The sequence below is a fragment of the Lactuca virosa genome, chromosome 4 (genome assembly GCF_052849685.1).
Source record: "Lactuca virosa cultivar CGN04683 chromosome 4, Lactuca_virosa_CGN04683_v6, whole genome shotgun sequence".
Taxonomy (NCBI): Eukaryota; Viridiplantae; Streptophyta; class Magnoliopsida; order Asterales; family Asteraceae; genus Lactuca; species Lactuca virosa.
In genome coordinates, this window is record NC_136429.1 from 78,638,232 (window position 1) to 78,656,695 (window position 18,464).

Sequence of the window (18,464 nt, forward strand, 5' to 3'; positions counted from 1 at the left end):
AATAATATTTTGTAAATTGTTAAAAGTGATAAATTGTAGAGTCTTTCTAATACTGATTATAAGTTGGTTAATAAGGTTAAATAAATATCAAACCTAAAGTCTAATCATAAATAAACTAAATTTCAATTTTAAAATAATATATTTACTTTTATTTATAAAGTATATTATACTTAATTTATTATATTTAATATGTTGTTGTATGTAAACCATTATCAGTTTAAAGCTACAACTTTTAAACAGTTTGAACAAAATACTTAAACTGTTAATTTAAATATAACATTACAATGTCAACTTAAATATATATTTCAGTTCCACTTAAAAAAGCCAATGAATATTTTGTGAATAGTTAAAAGTGATAAATTATAGTGCTAAATGCAAAAACTAAATTGTTATCTCAATTTAACTAAAATATTTCCTAAAGATATTTTTGTAATCGTTAAAAGTTTTCAAATAAGTAGCTTAAAATAACTTACAATAACAATAGTTAAAAATAATTCTATATAAATGATTATATTGTTACATTTAAAATCAAAAAACAATGTTTGATGTTTTTAATAATTATAATGATAGAAATTAAAACTTTAAGAAAATAAATTTTAAAAAAAATAATTAACAATAACAACTATAAATAACATTAAACCATATATTATATTTAATTTTATTCATGAGTAACTCGCAGGTAGAAGTCATTCAAGCGGTTGAGATTATGCAGTTATAATAGATGTATATATTATCATATATTTCAAAATAATCAATATATTATATCAATTTAGTATACGAATTATTATATCAAATTTAACAACAATGCTATTGTTATATTAAAAAAAACTTATATTTATAAAGATTTCAACTATATAGGTGTTTCTGCGCAACGCGCGGGCATTCGTCTAGTCTATCTTATAAAGCTAGTATTTGTCCTTGAACCTCATGCATTTGAAACTCCCAAGACTATATAGAACCATTTTTGCTCAAACCACATTTATTTGAAACCCATCTTTTAACTAATACAACTAAAAAGTCTTCTTAATAATGATTTAACACTCAAAGGTTTTATAACTTATATTATGAATAATAAGCACTTAATGAAACGTTTACTATAAAAGGATCAATCTTTTGGGTAGACATGCATACAAATCACATACAAACTTCATAAGGAAAACAAGCTTAAAGGTTTTTGTGTTGGTTTGAGGTCTTATTACCACTTTTCGAGATATATTATTATGTTATAGCTTTTAATTTGTAAGTTTGTTATATACTAATTATTTATATATTTTTCTTGGTTTTGGATTCTTTTAATACAATTGTTGTATGTTGTGCTTTAATCGTTAATATATATTAGATCAGATAGATGTTATCGATCATATGTTATATACCGTGATGTAGATAATATTTAATTAAATATGTTAAATATTATCGTTTGTTTTGTACCGGTTCAAAAAAGTAACTAAGTAAAAGTCATGAATATTTTAAACTTTCCATGTTAATCTGAAAGATATATTTTTCTTTTTATCGCGTGTATTTGAAACTCTCATTACTTTTCAATTTCTTTCTAATAATGATTATACATTTTTTAATAATGTTAAATAGGTGTAAAACGCTAACTATAATCCTAAAATTAAGTAAACTTGAATATTAAATTAACATATTTTACTTATACTTAGTTTTAATATGTTATTTCTTAAATTGTGAGTTTAAAGTCACAACTTTTAAATAATTTGTATAAAATACTTAAATTGTTAATTTAAATACAGTGTTAATTTACTAAGTTAAATGAAAATTTCAATTAAACTTAAAGAAAATCCAATGACTATTTTGTAAATAGTTATAAGTTATAAATTATAGTGTTAAACGTAAAAACTAAATTGTAATCCCAAATCAATTAAAATATTTCCTAAAACTATTTTTATAAACATTAATAATTTCTAAATAAATATCTTACAACGACAATAGTTAAAAATAATATTGTTACCTTTAAAAACAAAATAATGTTTGATGTTTTAAATAACTACAATAATAGAAATTAAAAAGTTAATCAAACGTAGTTGTTAAAATCTAATTTTTTTTTAAAGTAATTAATCATAACAACAACTATAAATAACATTAATTTATTTACTTTATTTAATTTTATTTATGAGTAACATGCTGATAGAGTCCAGTGAGACGATTAAGCCTATATAGTTTTAATAGATTTAATATGATCATATAATTCAAAATAATTAATATTTTATACTAAATTAGTATAATAATTATTATATCAAAGTTAACTATGGCATTTTTATATTTAAACAACATATATTTTAAATTTATTATTGTATTCTGCGCAACGCGCGGGCATTCACCTAGTACATACTTATAAAGCTAACATTTTTTCTTGAATCTCATGCATTTGAAACCCCCTTTTTTAACTTACTCAAACCACATTCATTTGAAACCCCCTTTTTTACCTAATGCAACTCAAAAAGTTTTCTTAATTATGATTTCACACTCAAAAATTTTATAACTTATATTATGTTTAATTATCATTTAGTGAAAAGTTTACTATAAAAATGCCAATTTTTTTGGGAAGACATGCATACAAATCATATACAAATTTCAAAAAGGAAACAAACTTAAAGGTTTTTGTGTTGGGTTGAGGTCTTATGACCACTTTTGGAGATATGTTATTATATTATAGCTTTTAATTTGTAAGTTTGTTATACTAATTCGTTTTTATATTTTCTTCGTTTTTGGATTATTGTAATACAGCCGTTGTATATTGTGGTTTAATCATTAATATATTGATCATATGTTATATAGGGTGATGTCGAAAATATTTGATTAAATATTTTAAATATGTTTTTTTTTTGTTTTGTAATTGTACCGTTTCAAAAAGATAATTAATTAAAACTCATACATATGTTATACTTTCCATCTCTCTCTCTCCCTCTCTCTCTCTCTGTATATATATATATATATATATATATATATATATATATATATTATAATAATGGTAAAAAAACTTCAACCAAAATTCATTTAAAATCTAATATTTCAAATGCTTTTTAATAATGATTGTAAAAATTTCAACATGTGTTACTTAATTGATTGATTAATAAAAATATTAATGTTTTGAAACTCCTAACTCTTATACTTATATTACTTAATTTGTTAGTTAACTAAAATATTTTTCCTACATAAAGATAACATTTTTATGTTTGGTTACTCATATTTGTTTATGTAATTAGAAAACAAGGTGTACATAGAATGACTACTTCAATTTCACATATGAATCGATACCACTAGAGAGGTATGTTGTCTTTAACCGGCGGTAGGAGATCCACATACCATTTTTAATTATTTATATTAATGCTTAGTAATATCTATTTTATATTCCTATTCACCTTAATTTTTTAGGTACAAATTAAGGAAGAGGATTCTCGGCGCACCAACATAAAGTCAAACGTACGCCTTGCAAAATATGTAATTAAAATTAAATATCATATTTACTAATCGACTTATTTTAAAACTTTTGATGACATTTATGTATAATGATATATTTTGTATGACTTCATTCTTAATTTCAATGTTTAATATTTGAAAGTTCATATATGAAACCTTGGATGTTTTGGTGTAATATAAATAGTGTAATACAAAGTTTATTAGTTCAATATTGTTTATTAATAACTCATTCAAAACAACTTATTTCTTATTTTATCCAAAAAATATTATTGGACATAAGAAAAGTAGATTATATTAATGTTATACAAATACTTATAATATATATTGGATATTATAAAAGTAAAAGTAAAGTTTATAAGGTATGGACTATATTAGATAGTATCAAAATATAAGTTGATGGATTTTTATGTTATTTGATAATTCGGTTAATTTCAACATATTTCTATATTTTCGTATAATTATTTTAACCACTTAAATGCATTCTTGCGCAACGCGCGATGTTACGCCTAGTCATATCATACTATGTTATAAAGGAAACATTTTTCCTTTCACCACATTCATTTGAAACTCCCATGCATTTTTCTTTCACCACATTCATTTGAAACTCCCATGACTTTTCAATTTCTTTCTAACAATAATTATAAGTTGATTAATAAGGTTAAATAAATATAAAACCTAAAGTGTAATCATATATAAACTAAATTTCAATATTAAAATCATACATTTACTTCTACTTATAAAGTTATGTTTTTTTAACTTTTAACATATTATACTTAATTTATTAGTTTTAATATATTGTTGAATGTAAACCATTATCATTTTAAAGATACAAATTTTGGAACAATCTGTATAAAATACTTAAATTATTAATTTAAATATAACATTACATGGTCAACTTAAATATAAATTTTAGTTTAACTTAAGCAACCCAAAAAATATTTTGTAAATAGTTAAAACTGATAAATTATAGTGTCTTTCTAATAATGATTATAATTTGGTTAATAAAGTTAAATAAATATCAAACCTAAAGTGTAATCATAAATAAACTAAATTATAATTTTAAAATAATATATTTACTTTTACTTATAAAGTTATGTCCTTAACTTTTAACATATTATACTTAATTTATTAGATTTAAAATGTTGTTGTATGTAAACCATTATCAGTTTAAAGCTACAACTTTTTAACAGTTTGGACAAAATACTTAAATTATTAATTTAAATATAACATTACAGTGTCAACTTAAATATAAATTTCAGTTCCACTTAAAAACCAAAGAATATTTTGTAAATAGTTAAAAACGATAAATTGTAGTGATAAATGCAAAAACTAAATTGTATTCTCAATTTAACTAAAATATTTTCTAAAGATATTTTTATAATCGTTAAAAGTTTTCAAATAAGTAGCTTAAAATAACTTACAATAACAATAATTAGCAATAACTTTATATAAATGATTATATTGTTACCTTTAAAATTAAAAAAAAACAATGTTTGATGTTTTAAATAATTATAATGATAGAAATTAAAACATTAATAAATTTTAAAAAATTAATTAACAATAACAACAACTATAAATAACATTAAACCATATATATTATTTAATTTTATTCATGTGTAACTTGCGGGTAGAAGTTATTCAAACGATTGAGATTATGCAGTTATAATAGATGTATATATATTATCATATAATTAAAAATAATCAATATATTATATCACTTTAGTATACGAATTATTATATCAAATTTAACAACAACGTTATTGTTATATTAAAAAAAACATATATTTATAAAGACTTCAACTATATAGGTGTTTTTGCGCAACGCGCGGGCATTCGCCTAGTCATACATACTTATAAAGCTAACATTTTTTCTTGAATATCATACATTTGAAACCCTCTTTTTTAACTTTCTCAAACCAGATTCATTTGAAACCCCCTTTTTTAACTAATACAACTCAAAAGTTTTCTTAATTATGATTGAACACTCAAAAGTTTTATAACTTATATTATGTTTAATTATTATTTAGTGAAAAGTTTACTATAAAAAGGCGAATCTTTTATGTTATATAAAATCTTACATGTAAGAAGGATTTGAAGATATTGTGATTCAAAAGTTTTCATATAGTTGAAGCATTCACGATCCAAATATGATGATTTGAAGAAATGTGTTACGTCGCATCGATGGTAATTGTAATATGATTTTTTCTTTCAGCCAAAACAAATGAAGCTTTTCTATTCTTTCTTTATATTCAGTTTCTTATTTAATCTTTATATGTGATTTGTGTGTATTACTCAATCTTGAATGTGACTCTCCAAACTTCAATGTTTTGCTTGGAATATCTTTCTGATTCTTCTTTTTCAAAAAAAATATTTTGATTGCAGGTTAGTGAAGAATTGTCATCAAGTTTCTATGGTTGAATGGTGTTAAATGAAGAAAGAAGATTCATAAAATGGATATAGGTTTTTTTGTTTGAGCAAAGTTGACGAATGTAGTTTTTTCTTTTGATTTAAATGTATGTTTATGTAACATCTTTAATCATATATTCAACCACCCAATGTTCTTATTTACTTGATTGCAGTTTTTCTATTTTGATTATGTTTATTTTCTATTATTTTTTTGTTGGGTTATCCTACACAACATATTTAAAAGACAATATTTAAAAGATAACACAATTTTGAACATTTGATATGTAATTATGATAGACTTATCATGATATGTTCTTCATATGAAAGTAATTTATCCATATTACCACGAAAAGAATTACATATGACATTTACGAATATATATATATATATATATATATATATATATATATATTATATGTGATTTGTTTAACATGTATATGCACCTATGTATGTTATAAATTTATAATTAAATATCTTTATGTTTAATAATTGAAGGGTTTAAAATGATGCATCAAAACTAATTATTTAGATGAATATAATAATAATAATAATAATAATAATAATAATAATAATAATAATAAATATACATTTCCAAGTACCGCATTCATTTGAAACTCACACTACAACTCAAGAGTTTTCTAATTTATGTATATTTATTAGTTACAACTCAAGAGTTTTTAACTTATGATTATTAATTAGTAATCACTAATAACTTTTTCTTTTCCTTTCTTTTATAAGGTTGTAAAGTTTTGCTCATTAAAAAACTTAATGTATTTGAAGAGATTTGTGATTTAAATATGAAGAGTTAATATAAATGTTATAATAGATGTTTTAGTGTTTTTATGTTATTAAAAGTTATAGTGATTATTTTTCATATTTTTTTATTATTCGTTGTATATATATATTTTTTAATACAAATGTTATAATAGATGTTTTTCTATTTTTATGTTACTAAAAGTTGCAGTTCGTATTTTTGTTCATATGTTTTGTTACCCGTTATATTATCATTCATTTGATATATAGTTTACACAATTTTAAACGGTTTATAAAATTATCAAATAATTGTATATATCACAATGACTTAAAAATTAAACTATAATGTTTAATAAAACTAATATGTTAACTATATGTTTGCTTTACTACTAACATTTTGTTTCAAAGTAGAAATATTAAATAATAATTTGGTAAAAGTTATTATTTTAACTATATAATTTTATTCTCGCGCAACGCGCGGGGATTCGCCTAGTATACTTATAAAGGAAGCATTTTTCCTTTCACCATATTTATTTGAAACTCCAATTCATTTTTCCTTTCACCACATTCATTTGAAACTCCCATGACTTTTTAACTTCTTTCTAATAATGATTATAAGTTGGTTAAAAAGGTTAAATAAATATAAAACCTAAAGTGTAATCATATATAAACTAAATTTTAATATTAAAAAATATATTTTCTTCTACTTATAAAGTTATGTTTTTAACTTTTAATATATTATACTTAATTTATTAGGACTAATATGTTGTTGTATGTAAATCATTATCATTTTATAGCTACAACTTTTGAACAATTTGTATAAAATATTTAAATTGTTAATTTAAATATAACCTTACACGATCAACTTAAATATAAATTTTAGTTCAACTTAAACAACCGAAAGAATATTTTGTAAATAGTTAAAAGTGCTAAATTGTAGTGTCTTTCTAATAATGATTATAAGTTGGTTAATAAGGTTAAATAAATATCAAACCTAAAGTGTAATCATAAATAAACTAAATTTCAATATTAAAATAATATTTTTACTTCTACTTATAAAGTTATGTCTTTAACTTTAACATATTATACTTAATTTATTAGATTTAATATGTTGTTGTATGTAAACTATTATCAGTTTAAAGCTACAACTATTGAACAGTTTGGACAAAATACTTAAATTGTTAATTTAAATATACCATTACCGGGTCAACTTCAATATAAATTTCAGTTCCACTTAAAAAACTAAAAGAATATTTTGTGAATAGTTAAAAGTGATAAATTGTAGTGCTAAATGCAAAAACTAAATTATAATATCAATTTAACTAAAATATTTCCTAAAGATATTTTTATAATCGTTAAAAGTTTTCAAATAAGTAGTTTAAAATAACTTACAATAACAATAGTTAAAAATAACTCTATATAAATGATTATATTCTTACCTTTAAAATAAAAAAAAATTGTTTGATGTTTTAAATAATTACAATGATAGAAATTAAAACGTTAAGCAAATAAATTTTAAAAAATTAATTAACAATAACAACAACTATAAATAACATTAAACCATATATTATATTTAATTTTATTCATCAGTAACCCGCGAGTAGAGGTCATTCAAAAAAGATTGAGATTATGTAGTTTTAATAGATGTATATATTATCATATAATTAAAAATAGAGTAAATTACACGAATGGTCCCTATGGTTTAGAGTAATTTGCATGTCTGGTCCCTCACTTATTTTTTTAACTCGGAAGGTTCCTACTATTTTTTTTGTTACGCACTTGGTCCCTGTCTTACCTAAAAAGACTATTCTTTCCCTTGATTTTTTAATTTATTTAAATAAACACACCCCTAACCCCACCCCCTCACCTTACCTTACCTACCCCACCATTTTCCCTATTTAAATAATAGTCGTTTTAGGTAAGACATGGACCAAACACGTAACAAAAACAAACAGTAGGGACCAAGCGCGTAACAAAAACAAATAGTAGGGACCTTCCGAGTTAAAAAAATAAGTTAGGGACCATAGGGACCATTCGTGTAATTTACTCTTCAAAATAATCAATATATTATATCTCCTTAGTATATGAATTAATATAACAAACTTAACAGCAACATTATTGTTATATTTAAAAAAACATATATTTGTAAAGATTTCAGCTATATAGATGCTTCTGCGCAACGCGCGGGCATTCGCCTAGTGTGTATATATATATATATATATATATATATATATATATAAAGAAGGAGAGAGAGAAAGAGAGAGAGAGAGAGAGAGAGAGAGAGAGAGAGAGAGAGAGAGAGAGAGAGAGAGAGAGGAAGATTAAGAGAAAAGGTCGTGAACGCGTAAATGAATCTGGGCCACATATTTCTTAATCTGCCGCTTAAGCCTTCAATATACTAAGATGAAAGAAAATATAATAGGGATAATCACTTGATGATAACGAACTTTCAGCTTTGTTTACATTTAATCACTGAACTTTTTTTTTGTGCTTGACTTATGATATGTGCATATTCAATCATATACTTGGTGCAACATCTTAATATTTTTAGCTAGAATCGTGCTCATTATTGGACAAAAGATGCTGAATTTGATTAAATTCTTATTTGTAGCAGCGGAGACATGCTCGGGATGTAAAGGAAGCAACTGCGGAGCTGGAAGTAGGAATATTGGACCAAGTCAATCAACGTCAACGAAATCAAGAAATTTGATGCCCACGGCGTGGGAGGTGATTTTTGGCAACTATAGTAATCGTTTTAGCTCTCAACCTTAACTTATGATAGAAGCTATTGACAACTTTTAAAGATCAGTGACATCCCTTGGAGGATTTGGAGTGCAAAATTCGTTTGAGAGCTTGATTTTAAAGAGATCTAAAGGCAACATTAATTCTAATTACTCTATTGCTTTGTTTTGATCATGCCTGTCAAAGTGATTTTTGTTTTTACTTGTTTGTTTGAAGTAGTTATGGTCTAAAAACCATAACTTTCGTTTATAGTAGACGATCTTGCATACTATGTGTTGATTGAGTGGATTTGGATTATTGCTAATTGTTTATTTATTATGGTTGCTTGTTAAAAGAACCTTTTATGTTAATGACAACTTCTTTTTTGTTTATTGCTGAGTTTAATTAAGATTTGATGAACTATCTTTCTTAGTTGGCTTGAATCTTATGATTTTGTGAGTAACAAGGTTATAGGACTAGTGTTTTGACAAAAAAACTAGGGTTAAATAGAAAAGTTGGTAAATTGATATAAGAGATGATAAGTGAAGAACAATCATGTATTTAATTGATATCTATAAACCATTTATATCGATTAAAATTATAAGTCTTCCTTAATTCAAACTTCACACTAGCTCGCTTGTTTATTTATCCAATTGATCACTTAATGAATGAATTAGTTTAGCTAAAGTATTATTCTTTTGATCATAATTCTAATCAATCTAGGAATCAGTAAACAACAACACTATAATCCATTGCACTTTCCACGAAATCAACCATAAGAGCAAGTGAATTGTATCTAAATGAAAGCCTCTTTAATATATTGATTTAAAAACTGTTTTCTTGTTTTTTCTTTAGTTTAAAGTATTTCTTTGCTAATTGCTTTTAAGTTTCTAGACTTGAAAAACTAGAAACCCCCCCTGTTTATTTGCTTAATTAACTTAGATAACTTTAGTAGGTAATTTTAGCTGTTATTTCCGTTCCCTGTGTTCGATACCCTACTTGCCTGAACTATCCTATTAATTGATTAGACACACTGCCTATTACGTATTAGTTAGTCTAAAACAGTTTCTTTTAAAACTAGTACTTAAAATACGTATAAATTTACCCATGAATTATTTAAAATTGTTGACATTTTACTCTTATGATCGGTTACAATCGGTCATATGGGTAAAATGTGAACAATTTCAAATAATTCAGGGTAAATCAAGCACAAAAAAAGTTCAATGACTAAATGTGAATAAAACTGAAAGTTCGTTACCCTTTCTTGTCATTATCCCATAAATAAATTCTTTTACCTTGGTAAATGACACTATTATGTTCTCACGAGTTCTTAATAAATTTATTATATTATTTTATATAGGTGTAGGGTATAATTTTTATGATTTAAATATTATATTTCCTTCACTACAAGATTTAAGGGCATAACGGGCGACATATGTCACCACCAAACGTATCAAGAGTTATCACAATTACCTTTAGTGGTGACATGTCGCAACTAATGTCATTCATAATGCTACGTTGAAACTCTCTCGTTATTATATCTATTGATATAGCTTGAAACAAATGTTTTGTACATAATGCACACAAGTAGTGTTGTGTTCACAACATTTCTTTGTAAATAGCATAAAAGTTTGTAATATATATGAAGTACAAGAATTATTATAATATGTGGTTGGATAAAGGATGTCCCATTATAACCTATAAAATTGTAATTATAAATAAAAAAATAAAACATGGAATGAATAAAGTAAATCTAGTTAAAAGTTTATCTCATAGACTAGGATTAATACCATGAATTACAAAATGGTTATGTGGTACATATTCTATTCTATAGTACTCCTTCAAAACACAACACAAAACAAACATAGTGACTGAAATGAAAATTATTAATCTAAGTTATTGGTACCGATATGTAAATTAAACTAATGGATGATTACAAAAAGAGATAATAACTTGAAAGGTTAACGAATTTTCAACTTTGTTCACATTTAGTTACTGAACTTTTTTTTCGTGCTTGATTTACCCATGAATTATTTGAAATTGTTCACATTTTACCCTTATAACCTTTTGTAACCGGTCATAAGGATAAAATTGAAACAATTTTAAATAATTTTGGGGAAAATAAAACATGAAAAAGGTTTAGTGACTATTTTTTTTATATCAAATCAATTCATACAATGACTAATAAATATTAGTTATCATCGTACAACAAACGAGAAGGAAAACGGGCAACAAGTTGCTTCACTAAGCCTTTTTGTATGGTAAAGCCAATTCTTTTGAAGACTCATCCATAGATCTAGGGGATATAACATTGCTATGCATGATTCGTTGTACGCTATTAAGAAGCTCCACCGCATCCGGCGCAAGGAAACCAAATGTATCAAATATAAATGGTATGAACACGTGCTGATCGTCCGTGAAACCCCTGATCCTCAAGCCCAAGTGAGGTGATACCCATGTAAGGTCCACACATGCGTGTTTCCCTCCAATCCATCCAAAAATCAAAACGTCAGCCGGTCTAAGGGTTGACATTCCTTTTGTCGGGTCAGTCAAGAAAGTCATAGGTGCCTCTTTCTTGGTGGAAACCCCGACACGCTTAAATATGTCGAAAAAACATTCCTAACCATATTGTGCCTGTATTTGAACCCCGACAGCTTTTTACATGAACTGCATGCTCTTCAATATGTCAGACAACCATGTAGCCATGCCAAGACACATTAAGATGGGTAGGCAACGATCATCTATCGAGCCATGGCCGGAACCATGAGAAAAACTCTATTAATCATGCTCTGGTTACATGGTCGTGGTTCATCAAACACACATGGGTTTATGTCTTCTTAAGAATCAAGAATACAGAGGCACGAGCCTATAGAACATATCTTGTTCAGCTAAATGTGAACAAAGTTTAAAATTCGTTATCCTTTCAAGTCATTATCTCAACATAATATTCATATATGAATAAGTATATTCATATATAAATATTACGTAGTGTATTCACATATCTTTACTTACATATGATTACGACGGTTGGTGGAGGCGGTGATAGGGGTAACAACGACAGTCACAGTGATGGTAATGGTGACAGTGGCGGCGGTGGTGGTGCTGGAAGTAACAATGGTAGTGGTGGTAGCGGTGGCGGAGGTTGTGATAGTTGGTAACGGTAGCAAAAGCAGAGAGAATGGTGATGACAGGGGTAGCGGTGGCGATGGAAGTGGTGGCGGTGGTGGTGGTGACGGTAACGGTGACAGTGACAGAGGTGGTGGTGGTGGTAGAGGTTGTGTAAGTGACAACGGGGAGATGATAGGTAAGATGGGAGGTGGTAGATTCATATATGAATATACCTAAATTTATATTCACATATGAATATTAACTCTCCCCCATTGTGATGGTACAACGGAACGTTTTGCGGTAAAAAATAAATGTATGGCTATTTATAATTCCTTGTATCTCAACTTTTTTTTTCTCAATTGAAATTACCTTTCTATATATATATATATATATATATATATATATATATATATATATATATATATATGATGGTTCACTTGAGATTAAAAAAAAATAAAGATCTTGAGATTCAACATTAGCGACATATTTCTCATTTGCCGCTCTAACGCTCCAGCGTAACGAAAAAAACAGAGTATGCCTAATTATAAATGATTTTATGGTAGAGGGGTATAATCATACATGATTATACATGTTTCTACATATATGTCTAATCATAAATGATTATACATATATGTCTAATCATAAATGATTATAAATATATGCCTGTTTAGAGACTGAATAATCATATATGATTATAGTGGTTGGTGGCAGATGAGGTAGTGGTGGCAGAGGTAACAGTGGTATAGGTGAATGAGGTGGCAATGGTGAGATCGATGGAATAGGCGGCGGTAGTGATGGTGGCGGTGGCGGTTGTGGTGGTGGGGAAGGTGGAGGGGGAAAAGGAAAGGGTGATGCTGAATAATCATTTATGATTATAACTTTTCCGTCGCCCTAGTACGCTGAAGCTCTAGAACGACAAATGAAAAATATGTGTCTGATGTTAAATCTCAAGATATCTATATTTTTCGGAATCTCAACGGAACTTTATATATATATATATATATATATATATATATATATATATATATATATATATATATATATATATATATATATATATATAATTTAAACGTGTTTAGTCTCAATCTTTACCCTCGGGTCAGATCGCATTGTTTATATATAAGGCTTGCCATGTTCTAGGCGATGAATCTAACATAAACGTTTCTTTTCTTTTTCTTCCATATTTTCTTTACGATTCTTTCTTCATTAAGAACACCGTGCGTTAACTAAAAATTCACCTTTTGGATACAGTATCTCTTCACCTGTTGAAAAAGACTTCAACAAATTCACCTTTTCCATACAGTATCCCTTCATCAGTTGAAAAAGATTTCAACAAATATGGGACTGCAATATGTTAATAAAAGGAAAGAACCGGTGGTGTCCGGAGGTGGAGAGCCGCAGCATCCAACAGAGTGGAGGCGGTACAAAGGGGTGAGGAGGCGGCCTTGGGGCAAGTTTGCCGCAGAGGTAAGGGATCCGGAGAAGAAACGAAAGAGAATATGGCTGGGAACGTTTGATACACCAGAGGAAGCAGCATTGGCTTATGATAACGCAGCTTTCAAGCTACTAGGTTCACGAGCTAAGGTGAATTTCCCTCTCTTGATTGGCGTGAATGATTCACCAGTTGTTCTAGCTTCTAGGTGGCTAGCTCTATTCCCCCAAGAGACAAGAAGTAAAGGCGTAGTGGTGGAGCCACCAATCACCGCCTCAAGGGCCGATGAAGAATCGGAAATAACAGCTTACACCACCACTGTCCGCACCAATGATGCTGCCACAATGGAGGTGGGAAGTAGTCAAGACGCCGGAAAACTGTTCCAAACAGATAAATGGTTCATACCGCCAATAATACCACCTCCAGAATCACCAATAACAGTCCTTACCACCACTGACGACACCACCAACACCACCACCAGTACAACCAATGGTAATCTCACTAGAGTGGAGATGGGAGTTGACCATGACACACATTTGGATTTTCAAATGTTTAGCTTGAAACCTGAAGAACATTCACCAAGTATGGTGCAACCATCAGCTACCTCCGACGAAGCTTCAGAGGAGGAGGTGGGTACCGATCTTGATCTGTTGTGGAACTTTGATGCAACGACACCTGATGATTTTCGTTTCCTTGAATACTTTAGAGAGTAATAAAAAAATTATTTTTCTTTATTAATTGGCATTATTTGGTTTATTTACTTTATTATGTACTTTTCAATACTATTTGTAGAATTTGAAAATAAGAAAACAGATTTGAAGAACAAGATATCTAGGTGGAGTGGTGTCCGGTGCTGCTCATCGCCTTACCATCCTCATTAATTCATATATTTTTTTCTTTCTAAAATTTATTCTATAAATACCCAACTATGGAACTTTTAACCAGATATATCCCAAAAATAACGGAATCGGAATACTTGGCAAACAAGTTTATTTCATTTTCTTTTTATTTTATTATTATTATTTTTTTAAATTATTCAAGAATTGAACATTTGCTAGACTTAAGCCCAAGTAATATATTTGCTTATTTAAATAATTACTGTGTCGATTCTTTCAATTTTAGAGAATTACCTTTCCCTTTTCATCTAAACTATCATTTTCTTCTTGACAAAAACACGTGCCCCTAGAGCGCATGAAGAAGCCGCGCCAGAGAATGCCCCGAGGCATGCCGCGCCCGGCAGGCTAAGCCGACGGAACCTAGCGCCCGTCAGCGCCCCTAAGAGCAGGTCGCTCGCGGAGAAAAGCTCGGCCCCGCCAGGGGCGCCTTCCACTCCGGGACAAATGTAACGGTCTCAGGCGACAAGACAAATGCTCAGAGCATTACCGCCTGAACCAATCGTTGGCTCTGACAGATTAAGGAACACGATCGCCCAATCAGCGTCCCCGATCCTGTCGGGTTTGACGCCCTTGTCCCGTACGGACTAGCAGAAGGACTCAGTATAAAAGACCACCCGAGGTGCCTTGGGAAGTAAGTCGTCTTCTCTCAGTTTACTCACAATACAATCTCAATTCTATCCACTGACTTGACCGTCAAAGCGTTTTCCTGGGAGCCTCCTCCCGGAAAACGGCTGACGATCCTTTCTCGCTGTGACCTTGCAGGTTCACCGGAATCACCAAAGGCATAGAGCACCGTCGTAGTGGAACTAGGTCACATCATTTGGTGCAATCCGTGAGACACGAACCCATGACGCTTGAGACGCTATTTCCAAGCACATCAGATAGAAGTGCTAACAAATTGTCCGATCAAACAAATACTGCTCAAGCCAGAAACATCCGGGCGACTAGCGAAATGGGCAATCGAGCTAGGGGAGCATGATATCAGCTACCGCCCGCGTACCAGTATCAAAGGACAAGCATTAGCAGACTTTCTCCTTGAAATCCCAGGCGATGCAAAGACGTCAGTTCAGACAAAAGAGTTATTGGGGATAGGCCATTCCAAGGATGACCTGAAATGGACCCTATTCACTGACGAGGCATCCAATAAAAAAGGGTCGGGAGCTGTGTAACATCCGGATTTCCAGGTATTATGTTTTGATCATTTATTTTGAGTTAAAGAGAGGGACTCGACGAGTTGACGCTTAGACTCGTCGAGTAGGATCGCGATTGCTGACTGGATTAATGAATGGACTCGACGAGTCGGAAGGGGTGGACTCGACGAGTCCGCGCTGTGGGCTGAAACCCTAAATCCCCGGGCCTGTGCCCTATTTAAAGGACCTTATGGCCCTTATTTGCGGCTACCTTCGTCCTTGAGAGCACCAAAGCATCTGTGAGTCTTGTGAGTGAGAAAGGAGGCCATTGTTCACCATTTCTTGTGTGTTTTAGCAAGAAGGAAGGAGGAAGGACAAGCTAGGCGGGTTGGGGAGCTTGGATCTACTTCCATTTGATCAGAGGAAGCTGTTGGAGGTATCAATTTGTGCTTATTCTCGTGCTTATGATGATTTAGTGGAATCTAGGGTTTCTTTATGCATTATTTAGCTTGAATCTGGAGTGTGTGAGGTCCCAAGGTGAAATGATTCTTAGATCTGGACCTTAAGAGGTCCAGAGAGTCCCTATCACTCTGCTTTATGCCATCCCTTTGGAGTTATGAGCCTAGGTGGCCATTTTAGTAGTTATTTCACCAAAAGAAGCCTTGGGTGCGTTGCATGTGAGTCAAGATTTGACCTTTACGTGGTTATTGGTCGTGGGGAAGTCAGATCTATAGTTTAGAGAAGCAGATCTGACCTCAGAAGGTCATTGGAGTGTTTTCATGGGAGCAACTCGCCGAGTTCATAAGTGGACTCGACGAGTCGAGTCGGGGTTGTCCCGCGATTCGTTGCAGAGTAACCCAGCGAGTGGAGGAGGGACTCGACGTGCCAAGTGAGGCTTAGAAGGATTCAGAGTACCCGCATGGACTCGCCGAGTCGCCCGTATGCACTCGACGAGTCTGGTCAAAGTTTGACCGTTGACTAGAGTTGACCTCGTTGACTTTTAGGGTTAAGTCAATGTTTAGACTTGTGAGCCATTGGAGGGGTAGAATGGTCTTTTACCCTTCTTAGAGAACTTAGAGAGGGATTAGCCTAGTCTTTGAAAGTCGTATTGATTAGAGTAATTATTTTATGTGATTAGGCGAAGGCTAGATCAGTATTTCCGAGTTCGAGGTTTACCGAGTTATCCGAGGTGAGTCTTCTCACTATACTTTACCTTGAGTGGTAAGTAGAGTTATGTGACAGAGGATCTTGTATGCTATGTATGTGATGTGTTGCACTGCATTATTCTATGTGATTTATGCTGTGTGTATTCCAGAGTTTACAGAGTTAGGACCGGAAGGTCCACAGAGCTAGGACCAGAGGGTCCACAGAGTTAGGGCCAGTAGGCCCACAGAGTTATAGCCTCGAGTGGCTAATATGTACTATATGTGGTATTTTGGGGAACTCACTAAGCATTTATGCTTACAATGTTTTGTGTTATGTGTTTCAGGTACCAGTGAGGATTGCGGGAAGGCGCCGACATGATCAGTACACACTTGTGGAGTTTTTATGCATTGTGATCTTGGGATGAATTTTATGGATTTGATATGTGATACATTGAGATTAATAATATTTATGAATGAAATTATACTTTTAAAAGTGAAAATTGTTTTGGAATTTACGTTGTTACAAGTTGGTATCAGAGCCTTGGTTTGAGGGATTCGGATGCACCTTCGGGCGCATTTGAACTCAAATTGAGGATTTGAGAAACCTTTCGAAATAAAACAAAATTTTTCTAAAGGAATAAAAGGTTTTGAAAAGAGCAGAGCAGAGCAGTATGTACGATTAGCCAGCGCCCGAACGGTGATTTCCCAAAATACCCTTATATTATGTGTTATGAGATATGATATGATATGTTATACATGCTAGAGTAGGCTAGGTATTCTTATTAGGACTAGAGTGGCCTGATTCGTGATGCCTTAGTCTAGGAGTTTTGCTGCCGGGAGATGCTTGAGAGTGAATAGATAGTAGCGGGGAGCTTATGAGAGGTCTGCTTGAGAGTAGCCTATGCATAGTGAGAGTAGAGTGCTTGGGATTTGGGATCCTAGGAGGAGGACTTGGGGTGAATACTGATGCGGTGTGGACAGTAGTATTGGGCCCGTACTACTGAAGACAACGGATCAGTGCGCAGTCCAAGTAAGAATCCTTAGGGTACTAAGGAGCAAGTAGGACTGAGTTGCCGAGTGTGAGTATGCTCGAGCGAGTCTCTGATATTTCTTATGTTGTATTTCAGAGACATCATGGTTGGGACACGCCACAGACCAGAGACCAGCGGTGTGAGTGACGAGGAGCTTCGTCAGATGATCCACGAGGAGGTGGCTGCGGCTATCCGCACAGAGATTCCGAAGATGTTTGGGTCTATTAAGACCACATTGATTGAGACCTTTGATGAGAGATACGCAACGGTTACTGAGGCTGCAGCCGCTGCAGCTACCGCAGCTGTTGCTGCTGCTAGACCTCAGGGTGGTGATGCATTGCTGTTCCGGGAGTTCAACAACACGAAGCCACCGGAGTTTGACAGGATGCAGGATCCGATTGCTG

The 18,464-nt window shown here is 30.9% G+C and overlaps 1 protein-coding gene and 1 non-coding gene across 6 annotated transcripts; one reads left to right on the forward strand and one right to left on the reverse strand.

Annotated features, from left to right (window-relative positions):
- Positions 1–11,998: 11,998 nt before the first annotated feature.
- LOC145110566 (small nucleolar RNA U3) lies at positions 11,999–12,214 on the reverse strand. Its single transcript, XR_013709942.1, has one exon. It is a non-coding gene; the product is annotated as a small nucleolar RNA U3 (small nucleolar RNA).
- A 1,373-nt stretch (positions 12,215–13,587) lies between these two features.
- Positions 13,588–17,522, forward strand: LOC145105665 (uncharacterized). 5 transcript variants are annotated; one of them, XR_013707386.1, is made up of 6 exons: positions 13,588–14,487; positions 15,045–15,385; positions 15,454–15,938; positions 16,240–16,320; positions 17,023–17,073; positions 17,374–17,522. XR_013707386.1 is itself a non-coding variant. In XM_079042747.1 (1 exon), the coding sequence occupies exon 1, from the start codon at positions 13,765–13,767 to the stop codon at positions 14,569–14,571; it is 807 nt and encodes a 268-aa protein (XP_078898873.1). In that variant the 5' UTR covers positions 13,588–13,764; the 3' UTR covers positions 14,572–14,684. The 5 variants fall into 5 exon arrangements, 1 of the variants encoding a protein (XP_078898873.1); XR_013707387.1 differs by having other exon boundaries at positions 15,517–15,938; XR_013707385.1 differs by having other exon boundaries at positions 15,045–15,938.
- The last annotated feature ends 942 nt before the right edge of the window (positions 17,523–18,464 follow it).